The sequence below is a fragment of the Heteronotia binoei genome, chromosome 8, assembly GCF_032191835.1.
Source record: "Heteronotia binoei isolate CCM8104 ecotype False Entrance Well chromosome 8, APGP_CSIRO_Hbin_v1, whole genome shotgun sequence".
Taxonomy (NCBI): Eukaryota; Metazoa; Chordata; class Lepidosauria; order Squamata; family Gekkonidae; genus Heteronotia; species Heteronotia binoei.
The window spans coordinates 8,773,861-8,796,830 of NC_083230.1; the positions used below are offsets into that span (position 1 = coordinate 8,773,861).

The window sequence follows — 22,970 nt, forward strand, 5'->3', positions numbered from 1 at the left end:
ACTAACAACCTTTTGAAATACTTTATGAAATTGTCGACGGGCTTATGCCTGAACTTGGAAATTGCATCTTATTCCGGTTGCAGCTGAGGAATACTTATCTTTTAAGAAACAACCCTGAGTAAATCTGGACACTGTCCTGGGAATTTATGTGAATATAATATTTCTGACTTTGAGACAAAACTGAAATTTGCTGTTCCTTTTGGACATTATTTGGACCTAATTCTATTGAACATTTATTTATATTAAGAAGCCTTATGATAATATATTAATAATGACTATTAGGAGACTTTATACTTTCAATATATTCTTTATTGTTTATTTTACATTACTGCATTTTTTGCCACAGTTTCTTGTTACTTTGTTTTCTGAGTTCCACCAGATTGGGGCCAGAAATGAAAAGGCTCTGCCCCTGGTCAAGGAAGCCAGATGTCTAGGGCTGAGGATGACCAGCAAATTGCTGTCTAAGGAGCATAGTGTTCCCCAGGGACATAACAGAGGAGACGGTACCATAAGTATATTGGTCCTTGACCACTCATGGCCTTGTAGGTCAATACCAAAACCTAGAACAAGAAGAATGCAGATTAATACCCCACCCTTCTCTCTGAATTAGAGACTCAGAGCAGCTTACAATCTCCTTTATCTTCTCCCCCCACAACAGACACCCTGTGAGGTGGTGGGGGGCTGAGGGGGCTCTTATAGCAGCTGCCCTTTCAAGGACAACCCAAGGCCATTCCAGCAGCTACAAGTGGAGGAGTGGGGAATCAAACCCGGTTCTCCCAGATAAGAGTTGGCACACTTAAACACTATACCAAACTGGCTCTCAACTTGATATGGTGCTCCACTGGGAGCCACTAGCTGGTGTAGCACAGGTTGTATATGTGCATCTGTGCCATTCCCATCAGAACTTGTGTTGCAGCATTCTGGACCAGCTGGAGCTTCTGGATCAGTCTCAAGGGTAGACTGGCATAGAGCAAGTTACAGTAGTCTAGCCTAGAGGTGGCTGTTGCATGAATTACTATCACTAAAACATAAAAACTAGGTGATAAGAATTTGCTGGAGGCGACTGTTGCAGGGATTACGGTGGCAAGGACATAAGAACTAGGTAATAAGAACTTGCTGGTGGTCCCCAGGTCAAGAGACATCTGACTGTCCTTGACCAGAGCCAGAACATTCTTGGTTTTGGACCCAACCTGGTGGAACTCTCCACCAATTGACACACATTCCTTATGGGATGTAATGCAGTTATGCAGGACATGTAAGGCAGAGATGTTCCACCAGGCGTTTGGTCAAGGACAGCAACAGTTTTCCATCTGGCTAGTACTCCTGTTTCTCCTGCTCCCCTCGCCCCACAAGGCAGTGAAATACTCTGGCAGTTCATCACAATCGGATCGGTTTTTTATTGTTGTATTATTACTGTATATTTTATGATGTACTCCAAATTAAATAAATTGTTCTTTTTACAACTTTCTTGAATCTGAGAGTCAGCTATTTTGAAACCCCCTTATGCAGCTGTTCATTATGAGAGATACCCACATTATTTAGAGCTCCTTCTATAACTCCAGAGGAAGCAGATATTCTCTGTGCTTCTTGGTTTATTTGATTTGCTTAAAAAAGCAACAGGACAACCGACATTACAAGTTTTCGCTTAATAAATTGGCACCCCTGTAATTTTGGTCTGTGTCTCTAGCTGTGGATGTGGGCTCCTTCTATGGAGGGCCCTCTAAAGCAACTGCAGGGTGCAGTAGAGGAAGAAGTTGAAATCAGAAATCGCAAAGAAAATAGAAAAGGCATTGGCTTTTTATTTTAAGGAAAATAGCACTCCAGAGATCTCTTCATTCAGCCCCTCTGAGCCCAATAGGGGAGGGGAGGGCAGGATATAAATATAATTAATAATGTGAGATGCGTAGAAAGCAATAATAGGGGGGAGTTAATTAGCTTATCTAGCCATTTGAGGAAACAAAAAAAAATAAGACAAGAGATTCAGTTATGGAAAAAATAAAAAACTTAGAAAGACAACATAAGCAGACAGGATCTAAAAAGATATATCACAAGCTGGTGGCTGAACGTCATCTTTTGGGTGTGTTGGAATCAAATCAAATTCAGAAGAATTTGATTTATATTAAACAGCGATATTGGCAGAAAGTGCAAAAGTCTCTTAAATTATTGTCCTGGAAGGTCTGTGAGAAAAAAAATATTCTAGAAGAATTAAGCATATTATGGATAAGTTGGGTCTCATGCTTTTCTCCTTGGAGCTAATAGTGGGTGCCTTTTCAGAATTTTATTCTACATTATATGCCACTTCGAAAAGGACCCTAAAAAGATAAAGAAATTTCTTCACGGCCAAGATTTGGTCCCAAAATTAAAGCCATCAAAAAGAGATTAATAGGCTCTAAAACCCATAAAACAGCTCTCTTTGCTGATGATATTGTATTATATACCACTTCCTCAATAAAGTCATTACAGGCTATCAATCAGATCTTACAATAATTTAGTCTTGTGTCTGGATTAAAAATCAACCTAGAAAAAACAATTTTGCATCCGATCAATCTGTCAGTTGATACTAAAGCAAGGCTAAGAAATCTAGTTCCTTATTCATCGGTGGATAAGAAGTGGTCATATTTAGGGATAAATATCCCAAAGGAAATTAAGGCTTCAATGAAATTCAAATATGATGAGATGCTAAAGGAAGTTCAAGCATTATTAGTTAAATTGAACAGAATCAACCTTTCTTGGCATGAAAGAATCACAAGTGTCAAATGTGTTATTCTTCCTAAATTTTTATATTTTTTCTCGGTTATTCCAACAGAAATGTCAGAAAAAACTTTGAATAAATGGCAACAAATCCTAGAGCTCAAGATGATAGAGCTCAAGTAGAATGGATGCCCAGGTAGTGGGAACTTGACTTGCAAATAACAGTTTTATGGCTTCCACAATTCACTTCAAAGGTCTTGGGAGGATAACTGTTTACTCTTAGAGGATCCAGAGTAGATAACAAACAAATGAGAAGTTAAATAGAACTCTTTCATTCTGTGGAGACAGAAAAGCAGTGCACGTTTGACATACAGTGCGTGCAATGCCATCTGTTCCTGTGTTTGAGGACAAGGGTAAAATGAAGGTAACATTGTCTCTGAATGAAGATGAAAATCTGAGACCATTTTGGGTAAAAAACTTATGTCAGGGACATAACTTATGAGACTTATGCCCCGATCATGAAAATTGAGATATGGCACGTCAGAGTGTAGCACTGCCAGTTCACCTACACTTCCAGCCAAGGTTATTGCCTCTAAAAAGGTCGTTTTCCAGGAAAGAAGGTGGAAGGAGCAGGAAGTCATGGTTTCAAAGGGACCTCATCAGTCCGTGGAGAACCAGAGGAAGATCCCAAGTCAGAACAGGATGATGGACTGGAGGATAAAGATGAAGTAGCCCTTTCAGGAAATGTTTAGAACCTGGGTGAGAGAAAATGGAGTGTCCTTCAACCAGGTGATGAGTGGAGATAGCTACTAGGTACACACTAAGTGAAGAGCAATTCAGGCCAGTGGCCAGTAAATGTAATAGCAAGGCGAAGGTCAGTTGCAGACACACTTGGTTCAGAGGAACCTGAGAGGATGACATGAAGGAAACAAACCATCTCCATTTGAGGTCATAAGACTTCTTAGTAGACCGTTTTCTACTATTCAATAAGACATGGTTAATTCTGTTGGTGATGGAAGTCAATCCATAATCCATGCCATCAGTCTCAGGTGAGGAATATTGTAGTAGTAAAGTCCTGCCCTCAGCTACCAGCATATCTGGTTCCCTCACAAGGAGGAGGAACTGCTGACAAGAGAGTTGGAAGAAAATTGGGAACCAAGGTTGTCTGGGCCACCACAGGGACATTAGAATGCATAATGGTCCTTCTCTCATTATCTTGGAACTTTTGAGACAAATCCAGCAAGAGACCATCTCCCTCTGATAGAGGATCCACTCCCCCTCGAGAGCAGAACTGCTGATACTTGGTGTTGTGACAAGTGGCAAAGACGTCAATCTGGGGATGGCCCTATGTGGCAAAAACTGGGATCAAACTGGCTTCAGTTCCTATTTGTGTAGTTGTGCTCAGGAGGTCCACCTGAACATTCTGGTCTCCCGGGAGGTGGGTCGCAAATAGGTGGATCCCCTGATCCAGGCACCAAAGTCAGAGGTCAATCATTAACTGACAAAGTTTCCTGGACACTGTACCACTCTGATGACTTATGTAACTCATCGCAGTAATAGCGTCCATGAGTATTGAGACTGTCTTCTCTTGCAGGAGAGGTAAGGAGGATTGCAGTGCAAACCATATAGTCATCAGTTTGAGATGTGATGGGTGAGATGTACTGAGTCCCATTTGGCGCCCACAGAAAATCCCCGAAGGTGAGCACCCCAGCCCAGGAGGGAAGCATCTGTGGTCAACGTCTCTGATGGAGTGGGCAGTCGAAAGGGGAATCCCCTCCAATAGGTTGGATAGTTCCTCCCACCAAGCAAGAGACCGAATGACCGCTGGTGGCAGAGTCAGAATGCAAGAGGTTGGATGCCATAAAGGTTTGAATACCTTTAGAAACCAAAGCTGTAACCATGGCCAGCCCTGCCACTAGCCAAATTAGGCATCTGTCTAGGGCACAGGCCTGTAGGGGATGCCAAATCGGATGGCCCTCATGTGACTTTACAGTAAAGACTACATGGAGGTTTACTGCTGCATCTTGATCACTAAGCTTTGAAGGGAAGCGGTGTTTTCCCTCATGCCATGACCAGATGTCTCTGAGGTGCACAGGTCCAGGTGAAAAAGCTCAGGAAAGACTCATACACCTCAAAGCCTTTTAAAAAAAAAAAATAATGCCTCTTAAGTATTTTGTGGAGCATGAGAAGTGTGGTCCGAGGAGGTGGCCGGGCCATGTGTGTGTGTGAAGTGTGTTGAGAGGGGAGGTGCAACTCACAAGAAGGCGGATGGGCTGTGTGTAGGTGTTTGGAGTGTGCTGAGAGGCGTGGTGCGACTCATGAGGAGGCAGCTGGGCCTTGTGTGTGTGTGTGTGTTTTGAAGCGAGGTACAACTTGCAAGGAGGCAGCCAGGCCGTGTATGTGTGTAATATGTTGAGAGGTGAAGTGCAATTCACGAGGCGGAGGCAGGGCCGTGCATGTGGGCATGTGCGGAGCATGAGACTCAGGTCAGCTTCCCTCTGCTGGGGAAGGGTACCAGAAGTTACCCCGGCCTAGGGCACCAGAAAGTCCAGGGCCAGCCCTGGCTGTAACGGTCTTATTCGAAGCTTTGCCATTGTGATGACAGCCATAGCGGCAGCCATGAGCCTGAGAAGCCTCTGTATGCAGTGGGCAGAGGCCTTCCTCTGTGACCGAATGGCGGTCAAGGACGCTATGGTTTGAGCTTTGGTTTGAGAGGTATGCCCCACAGTTTGTGGAATCTATCACAGCTCCAATGAATTGCACCTTCTGGCATGAAATAAGATTGGATTTTGTCAAATTCACACAAAGGCCCAGGACCTGTAATATCCAAAGTCTGTCAGATATGGAGTAGTAGTTGAGCACATTTGCTCCCCTTTGAATTTTGGAACTTCCCCAAGTATTGGTCATCTCCTCCTTATCTATCAACTCTCCATGTTCCACAGTTGCGTAGACTATTGAAGATGAAGAAGAAGATATTGGATTTATATCCCGCCCTCCACTCCGAAGAGTCTCAGAGCGGCTCACAATCTCCTTTACCTTCCTCCCCCACAACAGACACCCTGTGAGGTAGATGAAGATAGTGGATTTATATCCCGCCCTCGACTCCAAAGAGTCTCAGAGCAGCTCACAATCTTCTTTTACCTTCCTCCCCCACAACAGACACCCTGTGAGGTGGGTGGGGCTGGAGAGGGCTCTCACAGCAGCTGCCCTTTCAAGGACAACCTCTGCCAGAGCTATGGCTGACCCAAGGCCATGCCAGCAGGTGCAAGTGGAGGAGTGGGGAATCAAACCCGGTTCTCCCAGATAAGAGTCCGCACACTTAACCACTACACCAAACTTGCTCTAGACTAGAGCATTTACTCTTGCCAGATGTAATACCATCCCATCAGCAATTACCTATGGTAGATATAAAAATATCCCCCTCTCATTAAGACTTCGTACATGCAACTTAAAACAAGTTGATTCGTTGTCCCATATTCTTCTTTACTGCTCCCAATATGATACTATTCGCCTGAGGTTTCTAGACCCAATTCTGCTCAATATGACAAGTTGCTCAGATGCTGCCAAGGTCTGCCGTCTTCGGAATGATTTGTCATCTGAAATAACTGAAAAGGTTGCTTTATTCTTGAGTCTGGTAATCAAGGATCGATTGTACAATGTGTAGCTGTATATGACTGGTTTATTTTGTTATTTTTGTATCTCTTTTTAGCCTTATTTATAATCTGATATATGCCAATAAAGGCTTGTGTTTGTTTGTTAGTTGAACGAACGTGTCGGCCACCAGTAGCCAATTGTCTATATAAGGAAAGATGACAATCTCTTAAGGACAAAGGTGGGCCGCCACTATCACCACTGTCTTGGTGAAAATCCTAGGAGCCATAGAAATCCCAAACGGTAGGGCAGCATATTGGTAAAGGTCTGGTTCCATTGCTAATCTGACAACATTGCCTGCAGCAATGCCATATGGATAGATGAAAATAGGCATCTTGCAGATCGATAGTGGCCATCCAAGCATTTTAGGGGGAGGATCTGGAACAGAGTAGTCATCCTGAACTTCTGGTAGTTGATATGCTGGTTTAGAGCCTGCAGATCCATGACTGGCCGAAGTCCCCCATCTTTTTTTCAGGATCACAAAGTATCGGGAGTAGACGCCCTGGTCCTGAAGGTTGGAGGGGACAGGTTTGATCACTCCCTTCTGAAGGAGGGCTTTGACTTCGTTTTGTAGGACCTCAGAGGGAGGTGTAATGACTACATGAGGAATGGATGGTAGGTCTTCGAACTCGATCACATACCCCTGGGCAATAATGGTAAGTACCCATCATTTTGTTATATTCTCCCAAGCGTGGAAAAAGGGAGAAAAGCAGGTGCCTCCAGGGGTGGCAGTGGTTGGTAGTTTCTTATCTTATGACTATCCACACTGAAGGGAAAAGACAACTGTCCACACACAAGTATCTTCATAAGGTGTGGGGGAGGAAATGATTTTGCCTGCTGTAGGCCAAGGCCATAAATCCTTCGCTACCACACCACAGATAACAGCCGCAGTAAATAAGGCGAAAACAGCAGCTCCTAAGTTTTAGAGGCTCTTATTAGACCAAAGAGCAGGGAAACCATGTAACATTAAACAAGTCCACTCCCTGCCAGGACAACCTTGAGGGAGCGTAGAAGAAAGAAAGACAAAAGGCAGAGTCTCACGGAGAGCAGAGAACAAGCAACCTCCTCCAGGGTCCGCCAGCCATCTTCCAAACTCAATCATGTAGTTAGGTCCTACATGGAGGGGCCAATGGGAGCAAATTCACTATCTTCCTACACACACGGACTGTACCGGTTGGTAGTGGTTCTGGTGTGCCAGCACGAGGAGTCAAAGACATTGTTTGGTATTGCCGGCCTGCTTTCGGTGAGACTGGTGTTGGGTGCCCTGAAATTTAGGTTTAGGTGAGTAGCGTTTGCCTTGCTGAGATTGTGAGCGACTCCACCAGGGATGGTCAGGTGAGGAGCGACTCTGAGATCTATGGGATCATGAATGATAGTATTGTTTTTGTTTGAAAGGATGAGATGCTCAGCATCTGAGATGCCTTAATGCTCTTGTCCATGTCCTGTAGGGTGGTGTTTGTGGAAGCATAAAAGAGGCTGAACGCCATTGAAAAGTAGGTCTTCAATAGCGGCCTTAGTGTCTTGATTGAAGGAAGTGGATGGGAGCCAAAAGTGTCTCCAAAGGGCAATGGCAGATTACAGACTTTGCATATGTGTCAGCTGCATGTTTGGAGGAGTTTACTTGTTGCTTCGTCACTAACATGTTCTTTTTGTGAACCTTCTGTGGGGTGCGCTGATGTTCCTCTGGCAAGTGTTGGAGAAGGGTCGTTACCTGGTCCCATAGCACGAACTGATAGCAATCTCAGAGGCATCAGGTCTGGTAGCGCTGCAGTGATCATTTGACAGACTCTCGAGAGAGAGGCCTCAGGTGGAGACAGAGAGCGCCTCTGCACTGAGGAGTGGGATTTGTGTTTCTTTGTGCTCTTTCCCTCTCTTCCATTTCTTCAAGGGAGAGGAGGTCGGAGACTTAGAACCCCACACAGGTTTGGGTCATGGTGTCGAATTGGCCGTCTGTACCGATGACATTTTTGAAGGCGTAGTTGCAGAAGTCAAAGCCGGCAGGTTGGCGACAGGTTGGCGACCTCCATAGCTTGAAGTGCCAGTGTCAATTGTAATAAGGTGACTCTATGCTGCGTGGCTTGGTTTTTCCTGGTCTGCTTGCTAAATTTGAAGCACTGCACACAGGAATTGGTGCGGTAAGCTTCTCCAAGGCAAAGGAAGCACGATGAGTGTCCGTCCGTTGGGGCAAGATTACTGCAGCACTGGAGGCAACGTTTAAAGAACCCCCACATAAAATGTTGCCCAAGTTGAACAGAGGGTGGGAACAATCGGAGGAAGGGGGTGGGTGAAAGCCTTGGTCACACAGAGATGAAAAGATCCTTTTTATCTTCTCCCCTCCCCCCCCCAAAAAAAGCAAGGAACAGAACAGCGATGGGTGGAGAAGAAGAAGAGTCAGCAATTGGAGAGCCAAGATGCTAAGTCCTATAAGCACAGTGGTCAGAAAGAAACTGGCAGGATCTTGGTGCCTCACCTACTGGGCATGCTCAGAGGCTGAGGTACAAAAATCCCTCCAGTGGAGCTATTCAGCACTGAACTGGACATATGACATATGGACATCTGAAGCTGCCTTCTACTGAATCAGACCCTTGGTCCATCAAAGTCAGTATTGTCTACTCAGACTGGCAGTGGCTGTCCAGGGTCTCAAGCTGAGGTTTTTCACACCTATTTGCCTGGACCCTTTTAGTTGGAGATGCCAGGGATTGAACCTGGGACCTTCTGCTTCTCAAGCAGATGCTCTACCACTGAGCCACTGTCCCTCCCTAAAGTCAGTATCGTCTACTCAGACTGGCAGTAGCTCTCCAGGGTCTCAAGCTGAGGTTTTTCACACCTCTTTGCCTGGACCCTTTTTTGCAGATGCCAGGGATTGAACCTGGGACCTTCTGCTTCCCAAGCAGATGCTCTACCACTGAGCCACAGCCTCTAGCTAGACTGGCAGCAGCTCTCCAGGGTCTCAAGCTGAGGTTTTTCACACCTATTTGCCTGACCCTTTTTTGGAGATGCCAGGGATTGAACCTGGGACCTTCTGCTTCTCAAGCAGATGCTCTACCACTGAGCCACTGTCCCTCCCTAAAGTCAGTATTGTCTTCTCAGACTGGCAGTAGCTCTCCAGGGTCTCAAGCTGAGGTTTTTCACACCTCTTTGCCTGGACCCTTTTTTGCAGATGCCAGGGATTGAACCTGGGACCTTCTGCTTCCCAAGCAGATGCTCTACCACTGAGCCACAGCCTCTAGCTAGACTGGCAGCAGCTCTCCAGGGTCTCAAGCTGAGGTTTTTCACACCTATTTGCCTGACCCTTTTTTGGAGATGCCAGGGATTGAACCTGGGACCTTCTGCTTCCCAAGCAGATGCTCTACCACTGAGCCACCATCCCTCCCCTGGGCTGGGCTGGTGCAGGCGCCATAAATCCAAGAGTATGATGCAGAGACCATGAAGAAGACCCACAATTATAATGGATGCGTATTCCAAGATCCTTTTAGGGTTTTGGATGCAACAGAGACAGACTGACTGATAGTGAGTGAAGAAGAAAAAGGATCCCCTCCCCATCCAATTACTATAATATCGTGGAATGTTATAGGTTAGGCTGCTGGATCCAAGGAATTAGGTGCTAAGAACCTTATGAGGAAATATGACGTCAAAATGCTTCAGAAGACATGCTCAGATTCCCTGGCCCTAAAGGCAAAGGTAGTTTACCAAGTCGTTACTGACCCACAGTGTGACATCATGTCATGACGTTTTCTTGACAGGCTTTTTATGGGGTGGTTTGCCATTGCCTTCCCCAGTCACCTACACTTTACCCCCAGCAAGCTGGGGACTCATTTTACTGAACTCAGAAGGACAGAAGGCTGAGTCAACCTTGAGCCAGCTACCTGAACCCAGCTTCCACCGGGATCAAACTCAGGCCATGAGCAGAGCTTGGACTGCAGCTTACCACTCTGCACCACGGCCTTGGCCCAAGGGGGATATAATTCATATGAGGCACAGGCTGAACCTTTGGTGCAAGGTAGGGCTAAGAGAGGATTAGGAGTACTGGTATGCACAGCCCTGAGAGTTAAGATAATTCAGCCACCTTCATATGATTGAATTGCAAAGCCTCTGATTCTGAAATTTGAAGGAATAGACTGTCTGATAATAAATGTTGCTAAAACCAAAGCCCATACAGAACAGGTTTGGAGAGAATTGGAAACTTATATCTGGCAATTAATCAGAATATACCCGACTATATATGTAATAGCGGGAGAGGATTTTAATGCCAGACTGCGAAGTGATAAGGCCTTACATAATGGTACATTTGCTTCCTTAGTTCAGAAATGCCTTTTTTTGCTTTATGCAAGATCATTCAAGGATATGAAGAGCAATTATGCGGGACTTCTGTTAGATCGTATGGCTAGTGCGCTGAATTTAAACATTTAAATGGCTCCCGTGCAAATTATCACCCCAGGGAATATACTTATTGGTCTGGAGTTGGACTAAGTGCAACTGATTACATGTTGATTTCAGGGAACTTGGCCCCATTTACGGAATCATTTGGGGTGGCCACCTATTGTGGCAGTGATCATATTCCCCCCACCCTGACCATGTCAATCCTCAACCTTAGTCCACAAATTGAGGATTATTTTAAGGGAAATATTGAATATGGGGGGAAACATGCTAGGATAAAATGGGATGCATAAAAGGGAAAATATATGCAGGAATTTTTTTTTTATAGAAAACACTGTATAAAGCTTGGCAAGAGGTATTATACTGTCAGAGGAAGGGAAAGAGATCATCAAATAATATGAAGATTTTATTCAACAATTACAATCCCCACTAGAACGGTACATATTTCATCCTAAGGGCAAAGGAGAAAAGAACAATGGTTGGTTCGATAGGGAATGTTTAATTGCAAAAAAAGGAACTTAACAAAACCTATCTGAAATATAGATCCAGAGATAGTTAATAAAAACAAAGTTACAAAAATTTAGATATAAAAAGCTAATCAGTGCGAAGAAAAAAGAGGCACCTTAACTACCTTGGTTACAGCTGGGGCAGGCTGCAAGATCTAAAAATTTGTCACTATTTTGGAAACTGGTGACAAATGGTTCCAACAGATCCTCCTACCAGGTAACTAATGCAGTTTTACCAGAAGTGTGGGAAAACTATTATAAGGTATTGTATGGAACACTGGAGGAAACTGTTTTTTTTATTAGAGGATCTAGAAGATACAACAGAGTGGCTGCCGGTTGAGCCCTCCAAAGTAAGATCCTTAATTGAAGCCCTGAAACGTAAAAAAAAAAGCAAAAAAGCTCTGGAACTTGATTTAATACCTGCTGAATTAATCAAAGAAAATGCAGACTGGTGGGCTCTACTACTCACCAAACCATTCTCTGAAATAGATAGCTGGATACCCAAAGGCTGGGACACCTGAGTTATATTACCCTTTCATAAGAAAGGAGATAAAAACGTAACTGGGAATACAGCTTTTAAATAAATTCAGGGTTTACATCAGAGTCTGTCTCAATCTCCATTCTCCCCAAGACTGAACACAGGAGAAGATCAGGTCTCTTGCCTGCTCCCCTCATTACTCCAGAAAAAAAAAAGTGAATGAATGATCGATGAAGTCCCTGGTGTGTCTGGCAGAAAATCTATTTTAACATGTTAAGTTCTAATAAAATACTGTTCACAGTTTGTACAGTCCTCTCTCCCAACTCCTGTTTTAGTGCTAAAATTATTGCTTTATTAAACAGTTACTATGATAAATGATTGTCATTAATGCTGGCAAAGTTAATTTAGACAAATAAAGTTGCTTGTCTTCCAGCTATTGTCACTGTCCTCCTTTCAGAGATTAATATATACCAGGGTTCATCCGTGGCATTTGTTTCTGGGCCATGACTCAACCCTAGAACACGTAAATAGATTAAAGTTCATCTTAAGCAAATACGAAGTAAATTTTCTTCACCAATGGGCTATATACAGGCCCAAGATATCAAGTATGAACAGGAGAAGACTCCTCTTCAGAGGGCTCCACCTTCAAATGGATCTGAGATTTGGCGTCTCTATATCTAGAAATTAAACACGGTGTCTTTCCTCTGACATTAAAAGTAAAGGTAGTCCCCTGTGCAAACACTGAGTTATTACCGACCAATAGGGTGACGTCACATCACAATGTTTTCTTGGAAGACTTTTTTGTGTTATGGGGTGGTTTTCCATTGTCTTCCCTCGTCATCTACACTTTACCCCAGCAAGCTGGTTACTCAGACACCACCACCATTCCAAAAGTACCAGTTTGATTAATCTGAATACACACACACACACGCATGCATACATACAATGAATTTTAACAGGGATAAATGTAAAGTTCTGCATTTAGGTAGGAAAACTCCAATTGGAAGCCAGTGCAGTTCCTCCAGCCCAGGCCGCACGTGTTCCCACCGAGGCAGTCCCACTATGAGGAAGGCGGCTTTGACTTTATGCCAATCTGACTCGTTATTAACTAACGCACATAACCAAGAGCCTAGAAACCTTAGACAGAGGAAATACATTATGTCCCATAAACAAGAAATGAATACACCGAGTTTCAGAAAGGAACAAGGGAAAAAAATATTATTGAAACCAAAGTATGATGTTGCAAAAGCACAAACTAGGTTTAACAGCCTGTAAGGAGAAGTGCAATTTCCGCCATTCCGTTATGGAACCTAACCTTCCCCACATTTTCCCTTTCCTGTGGCAACTGTGTTGTAGTGGTACCGCATGGCTGGACTGGGCAAGAGCGGAAAAAGCCTTCGAAAGAACTGAAAAGTGGCTATCTGCAGATGGACACTCCATATACAAGACTTTCCTTGGATTGGATCAGAAGTTTATTTGTGATTTGGTTTAAAGAGGACAGCCTGGATGAGCACAATGTTGTGTGGATGTTCCCTTTAAGCATAAGGTCTTCCTGCTCTACGTGTGGGGGTGGGGGTGGGGCGGAAATCCCTGTGGTAAAGCAGCCTGATCAAGAGAAGCGCAGCATCTCACAGTCCTGCGAGAGTCAAACACAATTAAAATAAGACATATTCTGGTCCTTTCTAGCTCTACATGTCTGGTAATTATAAGGCAGGACGTGTGGTAGAATTAGGCAGTGTGTTGATTTCAACTAGCTTCTAGATCACCTGGTCACCTAGCAACTACACAGCAAATGCTTACACACTAATTAATATCTTCGTTGTTTAAGCTGAACCCCGCAGAGATGCTTCCGCAGATCCTGTTTATTGAGCTGCATGGACACCGAGGTTTTTTGTTGTTGTTTTTAAATCTAGCAAATTTAGCAGAAGAAAAATGTTGTTTGCGTGGGTTTGCCATCTGTAGCTTCTGGGACAGGAAACCTACACTCAATCTCCAGAGTCATTGACGGATCATTTTATTTTCGTAACTCACCCGCAAGGTAAGAAAACGATGGAACTCTTCCTGGTGAGCATTATGGCTGCATGGAGATTTGAATCTAGTAGTCCAACTGTATGAAGAATTCCTGCCGTCTAAACTTGTTGACTTCAATGGGCTTTGACTGAAGCACTTCTGCAAAGGATTGCACAATAATGGCGCCGTCTATTTCCCGCTGAAGTCAATGGGGACATTCCCATTTATTTGAAAGGGGATGGATTGCAGTCAATGGGTTGGATCCAAATGAAAATTTTGTAATGGAAAAATTGAACATTCCTGCCTCCCTGCTCCCACTGCAGCCCAGTGATCTCCATGAAATGCTGCTCCTGAGGGATAGGAGACCCCAAAGAATGCCGTGGAAAGGGGATAGAAAATGCAGGTATAGTTTGCATCCAAGAGAACAGCTTCCAAGTCCACTCCGATGCCATCTGCTACATCAGGGGTCCTCAAACTACGGCCCGCGGGTCAGATGCAGCCCGCTGAGGACGTTTATGCGGCCCGCCGGGTTATGGCAAAATCAGACCGGAAGCGACGTTCGACCTAAACTCGTGTTAGCAACGCACACTTCCGGCACTGGGCTGAGGCGGCGGAGACAGAGTGTGAGGTGATACCGAGGTGAGGTGAGTTCCCAGGCTGGGGTGTGTGGTGTGGGGAAGGGAGAGAGATGCAGAAGACGGAGAACTGACGGCCCGCGGCCTTGTACAGTAACGGCAGTCCGGCCCTCCAACAGTCTGAGGGACAGTGAACTGGCCCCCTATTTAAAAAGTTTGAGGACCCCTGTGCTACATCATGCTGACTCTCTCATGACTTCCTTTTTTTGCGGGCTTTTGATTCTAGGCATACAGACATACACCAAACAGGTGTCCAAAATGTTCACTCATATTGCATTGTAAATAGTCAAGGCTAGTTATTCAAGAAAACCCACTTTTATTTGTCCTCCCAGCAGTCCTCAAGAGAACATTCAGGGCAAAAGAAAGAAAAATGCACTCCAGTTATTGCAGAGTATCCAAAAGCCAAAGCAGCACCTCATGCAGAACCCAGTTTCTCCAAGGCAACACTTTCAGTGCAGTGAAAGGGTATTTTCTAGCACACCAACCTTTTCACAGCTGGAAAAATATGATCTCTATTTCTCTCTCTCTTCAGCTAATATCGTCAAAAGTTCTCTGTGAACTTTAACTGATGAATTCCATGACTACTTACTAACTAATGACCAGCAGCCTCCTGCGTTATTTTGTACAACTGCTATTTTGTAGTTTTTTTCTTAAGTCATTAAAGAAACAAGGAAAAAAAGCAACACGCAGCAGTTAAGTGTCCTTCTTCCCTGCTCATCACCCTCCCACAGGTCTTCTACTTTTAAAAAAGTTGAAAGTTGCGCCTTCTTCAGAGCTGCGGCACAGATCTGCCCTTCACAACACAGAAACCGGCCTTGACATTTTCATTTTCTTGCCTTTCGAGAGAGGAGGTGAAATCAACAAAGCTCTGCAAATATGGAACACACCATACCCCCCTTTTTTGGAAATAACATGAGAGGAATATGCAACTGGAGAAGATGCATCCCTTCCAGGGTTTTAGGGCTGGACATGCCCAAAGAGTGCTGAAATTTCCATATCTCGTGACATTGATATTTTATAAACAATGGCTATCTGATGAAGGTAAGAGAGAGAAAAACTCCTGTTTCTGAACCTAGCATCACCAAAAATTGTGGTCACATCTCAGATTCTCGGAATCAAAGATGTCTAGACTTCCTACATGGTCATCAGTGAGGTACAAAAGGCCCTATCTGAACGCTTTGTTTCTAGAAATTTCAATAGAGACGAGGGATGAAGATATCCAATTCCTCTACAAAGGAATGGCTGTACCATGCAGAGAAGTCCCACTCTAGGAACTGAATCCCTGAATATGGTCTACAGCCAGTTTTAGATGGAAGCCATTGCTCATTCTGTCTCTCTCCAAGCAGAGTCTGAACCAACAACTACAGTTACATGTGCTTTATTCTCTACATGGTTGGAGGTTCGATATATGTGGAAGGAGAGATCTCTCACCACTTGTATCTCTGCCCACGATCCCAGCCCAACACCTGCAGCAGATACTGGTGGTGAGTTTGCAGACTCAATTCACTACAAGATAATTCCAAACGGATGGAACAGTCACACAGGCTAAATTAAAAACTTACAGTCTGTTGCCATCTGAAACTGGGAGGCAAGCGTCCGAGTTACCGCCGTCCAAAACGTATACAAAATGTCTGACTGGCCATCCTGGGTGAGAAAAATGATAATAAGTATTCTGTAGATCTTATTCTATTCCAAAATTAAAAGCATGTGTTATAATGTTAATTGGTCAATTACAATACTGCTTACTAACCATAAGCAATTAATTCAACACAGACAGCATAGAACTCTGAGAAGAGAACAAAATCCTTTTGTATAATTGCGGGCCTTACTTAACTTGGATCATGTATTGGTTCATGTACTGGTTTTGAATTTTAAATGTATACATTTGCACAATTTATAAAAGGGTTAAATCACTAGTCCATATTCCAAATCAATATACAGTGTGCACAAGCATTAGTGTAAACACCGAGCAATCACTGGAAAATATTTATTCTTGGCTATAAATATAGTGTTCTGTTCCACTGTAATTCTAAAACTGTTAGGCTGCAATCCAGTCGGCAGTTAAAAATGCTTACATGATTTCCCAAGAGTTGGCTATCTTGTAATCACCATTCAATCTTTCCCTCATAACTGAGTGCAACATTAACTACACTGCCACATTTTGTTCAACAACCCAACTCTGCCAACTGCTTCTGAACGTTCCTTTATTCATTTAATAATTGGTTATATATCAATCATACCTCAGGGACCGCCTCTCTCCATATGTTCCCCAGAGGGCACTGCGTTCCAGTACACAAAATCTTTTGGCAATCCCTGGGCCTAAGGAGGCCAAACTTAAAACAACTAGGGAGCTGGCCTTCTCCATAAAAGCGCCCCAATGGTGGAATCAGCTACCGGAGGAGGTGCGGGCCCTGCGGGACCTCAACCAGTTCCGCAGGGCCTGCAAAACCGTCCTCTTCCAAGAAGCCTTCAAGACATGACCAGACTGAATATTACGCTGCCTGTATAAACAGAGACTGTAGCACCACCATATAGTTTTTAGCTTTTTAACATTAATTTATATTTGTATCTGTATTTGTATTTATATTATGAATTGATTTTACATGTATTGTCATATCATGATACTATATCATGACAGATTGTAAGCCGCCCTGAGCCTGCCCCGGCGGGGAGGGCGGGGTATAAATAAAACTTATTATTATTATTATTATTATTATTATTATTATTATTATTATTATTATTATTATTATTATTATTATTATTATTATTATTATATTATATTATATATGGGCCTTGAACAAATTGCAGATGGCCAGTGGCTAAAAGAATGGTCATAGAAGTTTAGAATGCTTGTGTACCTCCAAATTCTGAGAACTGGTTTACAGATCTAGAATCTAGATGGAGTACCTCAAATGTATGTGTTGAATAAATTTAATGTTATATGGAAACCTTTATATATATATATTGTCCACAATACTGATCGTCTTTGTTGTTGTTGAGTTGCACAGTCGAGTCCGACTCTTTACGACCAGATGGACAAAGTCACACCAGGTCCTCCTGTCTTCCACCATCCTCTGAAGTCTGCTCAAATTCATGTTTGTTACATAAGTAATGCTGTCCAGCCATCTCGTTTTTTTACCATCCCCTTCTTCTTTTGCCTTCTGTCTTTCCTAGCATCGGGATCTTCTCCAGTGAGTGCTCCCTTCTCATTTGGTGGCCAAAGTATTTGAGCTTCAGCTTCAGCATCTGACCTTCCAGGGAACAGTCAGGGTTGATTTCCCTTAGGACTGACTGATTGGATCTTCTTGCAGTCCAAGGGACTCTCAAGATTCTTCTCCAGCATCACAGCTTGAAAGCATCTATTCTTCTGTGCTCAGCCTTCCTTATGGTCCAGCTCTCACAGCCATACATTACTGCTGGGAATACCATCGCTTTAACTATACGGACTTTCGTTGGCAGGGTGATGTCTCTACTTTTTATTATATTGCCCAGGTTCGCCGTAGCTGTCCTCCCAAGGAGCAAACGTCTTTTAATTTCATGGCTACAGTCACCATCTGCAGTGATCTTGGATCCCAGGAATGTGAAGTCTGTCACTACTTCCATGTCTTTCCCTTCTATTTGCCAAGGTGTAATGGGGCCGGATGCCGTGATCTTCATTTTTTTGATGTTGCCTACTTTTGTGCTCTCCTCTTTCACCCTCAACAAGAGGTTCTTTAGGTCCTCCTCACTTTCTGTCATTAGAGTAGTGTCATCTGCATATCTGAGGTTGTTGATGTATTTCCCGGCAATCTTAATTCCAGTTTATGCTTCATGCAGGCCAGCATTCAGCATTATGTACTCTGCATATAAATTAAATAAGCAGGGTGACAATATACATCCTTGTCGAACTCCTTTTCCTATTGTAAACCAATCAATTGTTCCATATCCCATTCTGACAGTTGCTTCTTGACCCTTATACGGGTTTCTCAGGAGACATGTGAGGTGGTTCGGTACTCCCATCTCTTTAAGGACTTGCCACAGTTTGTTGTGATCCACACAATCAAAGGCTTTAGCGTAGTCAATGAAACAGAAACAGACATTTTTCTGATACTCCCGTGCTTTCTCCATAATCCAGCAAATGTTGGCAATTTGATCTCTAGTTTCTCTACCTCTCCGAAACCCAGCTTGGAATTCTGGTAGTTCCTGATCGACATACTGCTGAAGCCTAGCTTGTAGAATCTTTAACATGACCTTGCTAGCATGTGAAATGAGTGCAATGGTGCAATAGTTTGAACATTCCTTGGCATTACCCTGCTTTGGGATTGGAATATAAACTGACCTTTTCCAATCCTGTGGCCACTGTTGCCTTTTCCGAATTTGTTGACATAATGTGTGCATCACTTTAACAGCATCATCTTTTAGGACGTTGAATAGCTCAACTGGGATACTGTCATCTCCGCTCCGCTGCATCAGTGGTTGGGGCATAGACTTGGATTACTGTGATTTTGGTTTGCCTTGGATGCGGACCGAGATCATTCTGTCATTTTTGAGATTGTATCCCATTACTGCCTTCCGCACTCTCTTCTTAACTATAAAAGCCACACCATTTCTTATACGGGACTCTTACCCACAGTAATAGATGTAGTGGTCCTCTGAGTTAAATTCACCCATTCCCGTCTATTTTAGTTCACTGATTCCCAAGATGTCAATCTTCCGTCTTGCCAACTCTTGTTTGACTACATCCAGCTTACCTTGATTCTTTAGTACAAACCAAACCAAATACATAAAGAGTGGATTTATCTGTCCCTAAGAAGCCCTGCTTTGGGAACCCCCACCTTCTGAGATTAGGCAGGTGGCAACCTAGGAGGGGTCTTCTCAGTCAACACACCAACACTCTGGAACTCTCTCACCAAGGAGATTTGTCTATCCCTTCCATCTTCCACCAGTGGGCAAAGACTTTTTTGTTTGGCTTTACACCTCAGTGATTTCTCATTCCTGATCTATGTTTTATTTATTTATTTACCTTAAATTTCCATCCCGCCCTCTCCGCAAGCAGACTCAGGGCGGCTAACAGTCAGCTCTCCAATACAATTTAAAACCAATAAAATACAATTTAAAACATTTTGTGGTGCTGTACAACTTTGATATGGCGGGATCTTTCTTTTTTGCTGTTAATGATCCTTTTTATAAGTTTTACTTGTTTTTATGTCTTTGTATTTTAAATCTGTTTTAGTTGTTTTAATTATGTGTGTTTAGGGGGAGGGTTTTAATATTTTAAATGTTATTTTATTGTGCATGTTTTGATTTGCTAACCACCTAGGTGGCCCTTGTGAGGTCAGAAAGGCAGGATATAAGTTTTGTAAAATAAATAAATGTATTTCCAGTGCAACCCTAATGGATGAATGTTTGGAATTAGATCCCTTAACACTCAAGGCATCTTCCTACATAGTAAATGTTCATACCTATGTAGTGTCTTATGCAGAAGTATTCCAGTATAAATCCAAATCAATGGGCTCAAATACCTGAACATAAGATTGCACTGTTCATTCACAATATTGATGATCAAATCACTCTCCCTCACTTTTATTCTTCCTTCTTTCCACTTTCACTTTTATCTTGTGAAAATATGTTTACTTTCTTTTTTATTGTATATTTGTCATGCAGCCCCAGACCATGACATTGCTACAGAGGTTGAAGGGGTGGGGGGTCAGCCTGTCAGTGCTCAGACCATACACCGCACACTGCATCAAATTGGTCTGCAGGGCTGTCGTCCCAGAAAGAAGCCTCTTCTAAAGATGATGCACAAGAAAGCCTGCAAACAGTTTGCTGCAGACAAGCAGACTAAGGACATGGATTTCTGGAATCATGTCCTGTGGTCCGATGAGACCAAGATAAACTTATTTGGTTCAGATGGTGTCAAGCGTGTGTGGCGGCAACCAGGTGAGGAGTACAAAGACAAGTGTGTCTTGCCTACAGTCAAGCATGGTGGTGGGAATGTCATGGTCTGGGGCTGCATGAGTGCAGCGGCACTGGGGAGCTACAGTTCATTGAGGGAACCATGAATGCCAACATGTACTGTGACATACTGAAGCAGAGCATGATCCCCTCCCTTCGGAGACTGGGACGCAGGGCAGTATTCCAACATGATAACGATCCCAAACACACCTCCAAAACAACCAGTGTCTTGGTAAAGAAGCTGAGGGTAAAGGTGATGGACTGGCCAAGCATGTCTCCAGACCTAAACCCAATTGAGCATCTGTGGGGCATCCTGAAACGGAAGGTGGAGGTGTGCAAGGTCTCTAACATCCACCAGCTACGTGACGTCATCATGGAGGAGTGGAAGAGGACTCCAGTGGCAACCTGTGAAGCTCTGGTGAACTCTATGCCCAAGAGGGTTAAGGCAGTGCTGGAAAATAATGGTGGCCACACAAAATATTGACACTTTGGGCCCCATTTGGACATTATCACTTAGGGGTGTACTCACTTTTGTTGCCAACAGTTTAGACATTAATGGCTGTGTGTTGCGTAATTTTGAGGCAACAGCACATTTTCAGTGTTATACAAGCTGTAGACTCACTACTTTACATAGTAGCCATAGTAGCCAAGTCATTTCTTCATTGTTGTCACATTAAAAGATATACTTAAATATTTACAAAATGTGAGGGGGTGTACTCACTTCTGTGACATACTGTATATAGTAGGGTTCTCCACCAATAGAATCAACTTTTCTAATATAGGAATGCTTTTATGTCTTGCAACCAATGAATAACACCACAACCAAGTCTGCTGTAGCTTTTTCACAAATTACATGCTCTATGTTTTCTCAAATTAATACATATATAGAGAAGCTCTATTTCCTCTGCTAAAATAAGACCAGGAGCTAAATGTGGAACAGATCATGAAAATTTGAATAAAGCTGAAGAAAAATGCCAAAACATTCATATGGCCAAAATACAACATAAACAACATTTCTGAATAGGGTTGGGGTAAAAACCAGGTAAAAACCATGTAAAGACTAGATATGCATTACTAAATGTAAAGACTAAATGTAAACCATGTAAAGACTAGATATACATTACTAAATTCAAGTAAATTCAAGTATATGGGAACCAGGAAAACTATCACCTGTGCTAATCCCAACTGGTAAACTTCAAAGCCTAAGGGATTTTTGTGCCCTCCCCAGTGACATGTGCAGAAGCCCAACCATGCATGCTCAGTGGAGTGAGCATGAACATATCACCAGTTCCTTCTGATTGCTGTATGATCCAAGAAAAATTGAGGACTGAGAGCAGTGGGGAAGGAGGGTGGGTGGTATGAATGCACATGACCACTCAAGATTATCAGTTATATGTAAGCAACCTGTTTATATTCTTTGTGCATTCTCTGTGCATCACACCCTTGGGAGAATAGCAAGCTCAAGCCTATCTGGAGGAGGGTGTTGACAGTAACGCAAGGAGCAGCAGACTGTAGCATAGTACGGCACACTGCAGTATGCTGATGGAGGCAAACGCTGAGAGCATAGTGCCTCACAAAAATATGCAGCAAAGTCCAGGCCTTGTAGATCTTGTGGAGAGGAGTGCCTTTGAGAAATGAAGAGGTGTGGCCATAGTTCTCATCAAGTTAGCTTGGATAGGTTCTGGAAGAGATAGTTTAGCTAGCAGGTAATACAGGTTGTTGTTGTTGTTATTATTATTATTATTATTACTGTTATTATTACTATTATTATTATTTACATTTAATGAATCGCCAGGCTCAGGGCGATGTACAATTGTAAAAAATACACATATATAAAATCAATTACAGTAAAAAATTACAAACCCTGATGGCGTCTTTAAAGTGTTCTTAGTCAGGGGTGGGGGGGCTCCCCCACAAGAGGGGGTGGAGAGGAAAAGGTGCCAGCATGGCAACCGTTGCTGTCCTTGTGCAAAGGCTTGGCGGAACATCTGTCTTACAGGCCCTGCGAAACTGTAAAAGATCCCGCAGGGCCCTGATGTCTTCTGGCAGAGCGTTCTACCAAGTTGGGGCCAGGACTGGAAAAGCCCTGACCCTTGTTGAAAACAGCCGGACCTCTTTCGGGCCAGGGATCACCAGCAGATTTCAACTACAGGAGAGCAACGCCCTTCAAGGGACATAGTGGAGGAGGCGGTCCCGTAGATACATTGGTCCCAGACCGCTCAAGGCGGTAAAGGTCATAACCAAAACCTTGAATCTAACCCAGTACTCAACCAGCAACCAGTGTAGCTGGCGCAGCACAGGTAGAATATGTGCTGTCCATGGTGTTCTTGTCAGATCTCGCACTGCTGCATTCTGAACCCATTGGAGCTTCCGGATCAGACTCAAGGGTAGGTCAGCATAGAGCGTCATAACAGTCTCTGCTAGCCATTTGGATAGTCTCTGGGACAAAATTCTTTGGCCTTGCATCGAAGGTGCATAGGAAAGGAGTCTAGAGCCCTTGCGATATGGGCTAGATTGCTTTAAATAGAATAGCAGAGCCCATTTGACATCCAGGGATGGGAGTCTGCATTCAGCATCGTCCTTAGGTGCTAGAAAGAAAACTAGCAGGGACACCTTAGACTTTGGAAGTGTGATACTACTTTTGGGAGGAAAGAAACATCTGGGACCAAGGCGATCACATCAGGATGG

General features: G+C 43.5%; 1 protein-coding gene and 2 non-coding genes across 3 annotated transcripts in view; all 3 read right to left on the reverse strand.

Moving 5' to 3' along the window:
* COG5 (component of oligomeric golgi complex 5) overlaps nucleotides 1-22,970 on the reverse strand; it is a 307,502-nt gene that overhangs the window by 96,575 nt on the left and 187,957 nt on the right. Inside the window, exon 11 of the mRNA XM_060244724.1 lies at nucleotides 15,911-15,992. Coding sequence (XP_060100707.1) covers nucleotides 15,911-15,992 — 82 coding nt within the window. The remainder of the gene's footprint in view (nucleotides 1-15,910; nucleotides 15,993-22,970) is intronic.
* Nucleotides 9,027-9,097, reverse strand: TRNAL-GAG (transfer RNA leucine (anticodon GAG)). Its single transcript has one exon. It is a non-coding gene; the product is annotated as a tRNA-Leu (tRNA).
* TRNAL-GAG (transfer RNA leucine (anticodon GAG)) lies at nucleotides 9,334-9,404 on the reverse strand. Its single transcript has one exon. It is a non-coding gene; the product is annotated as a tRNA-Leu (tRNA).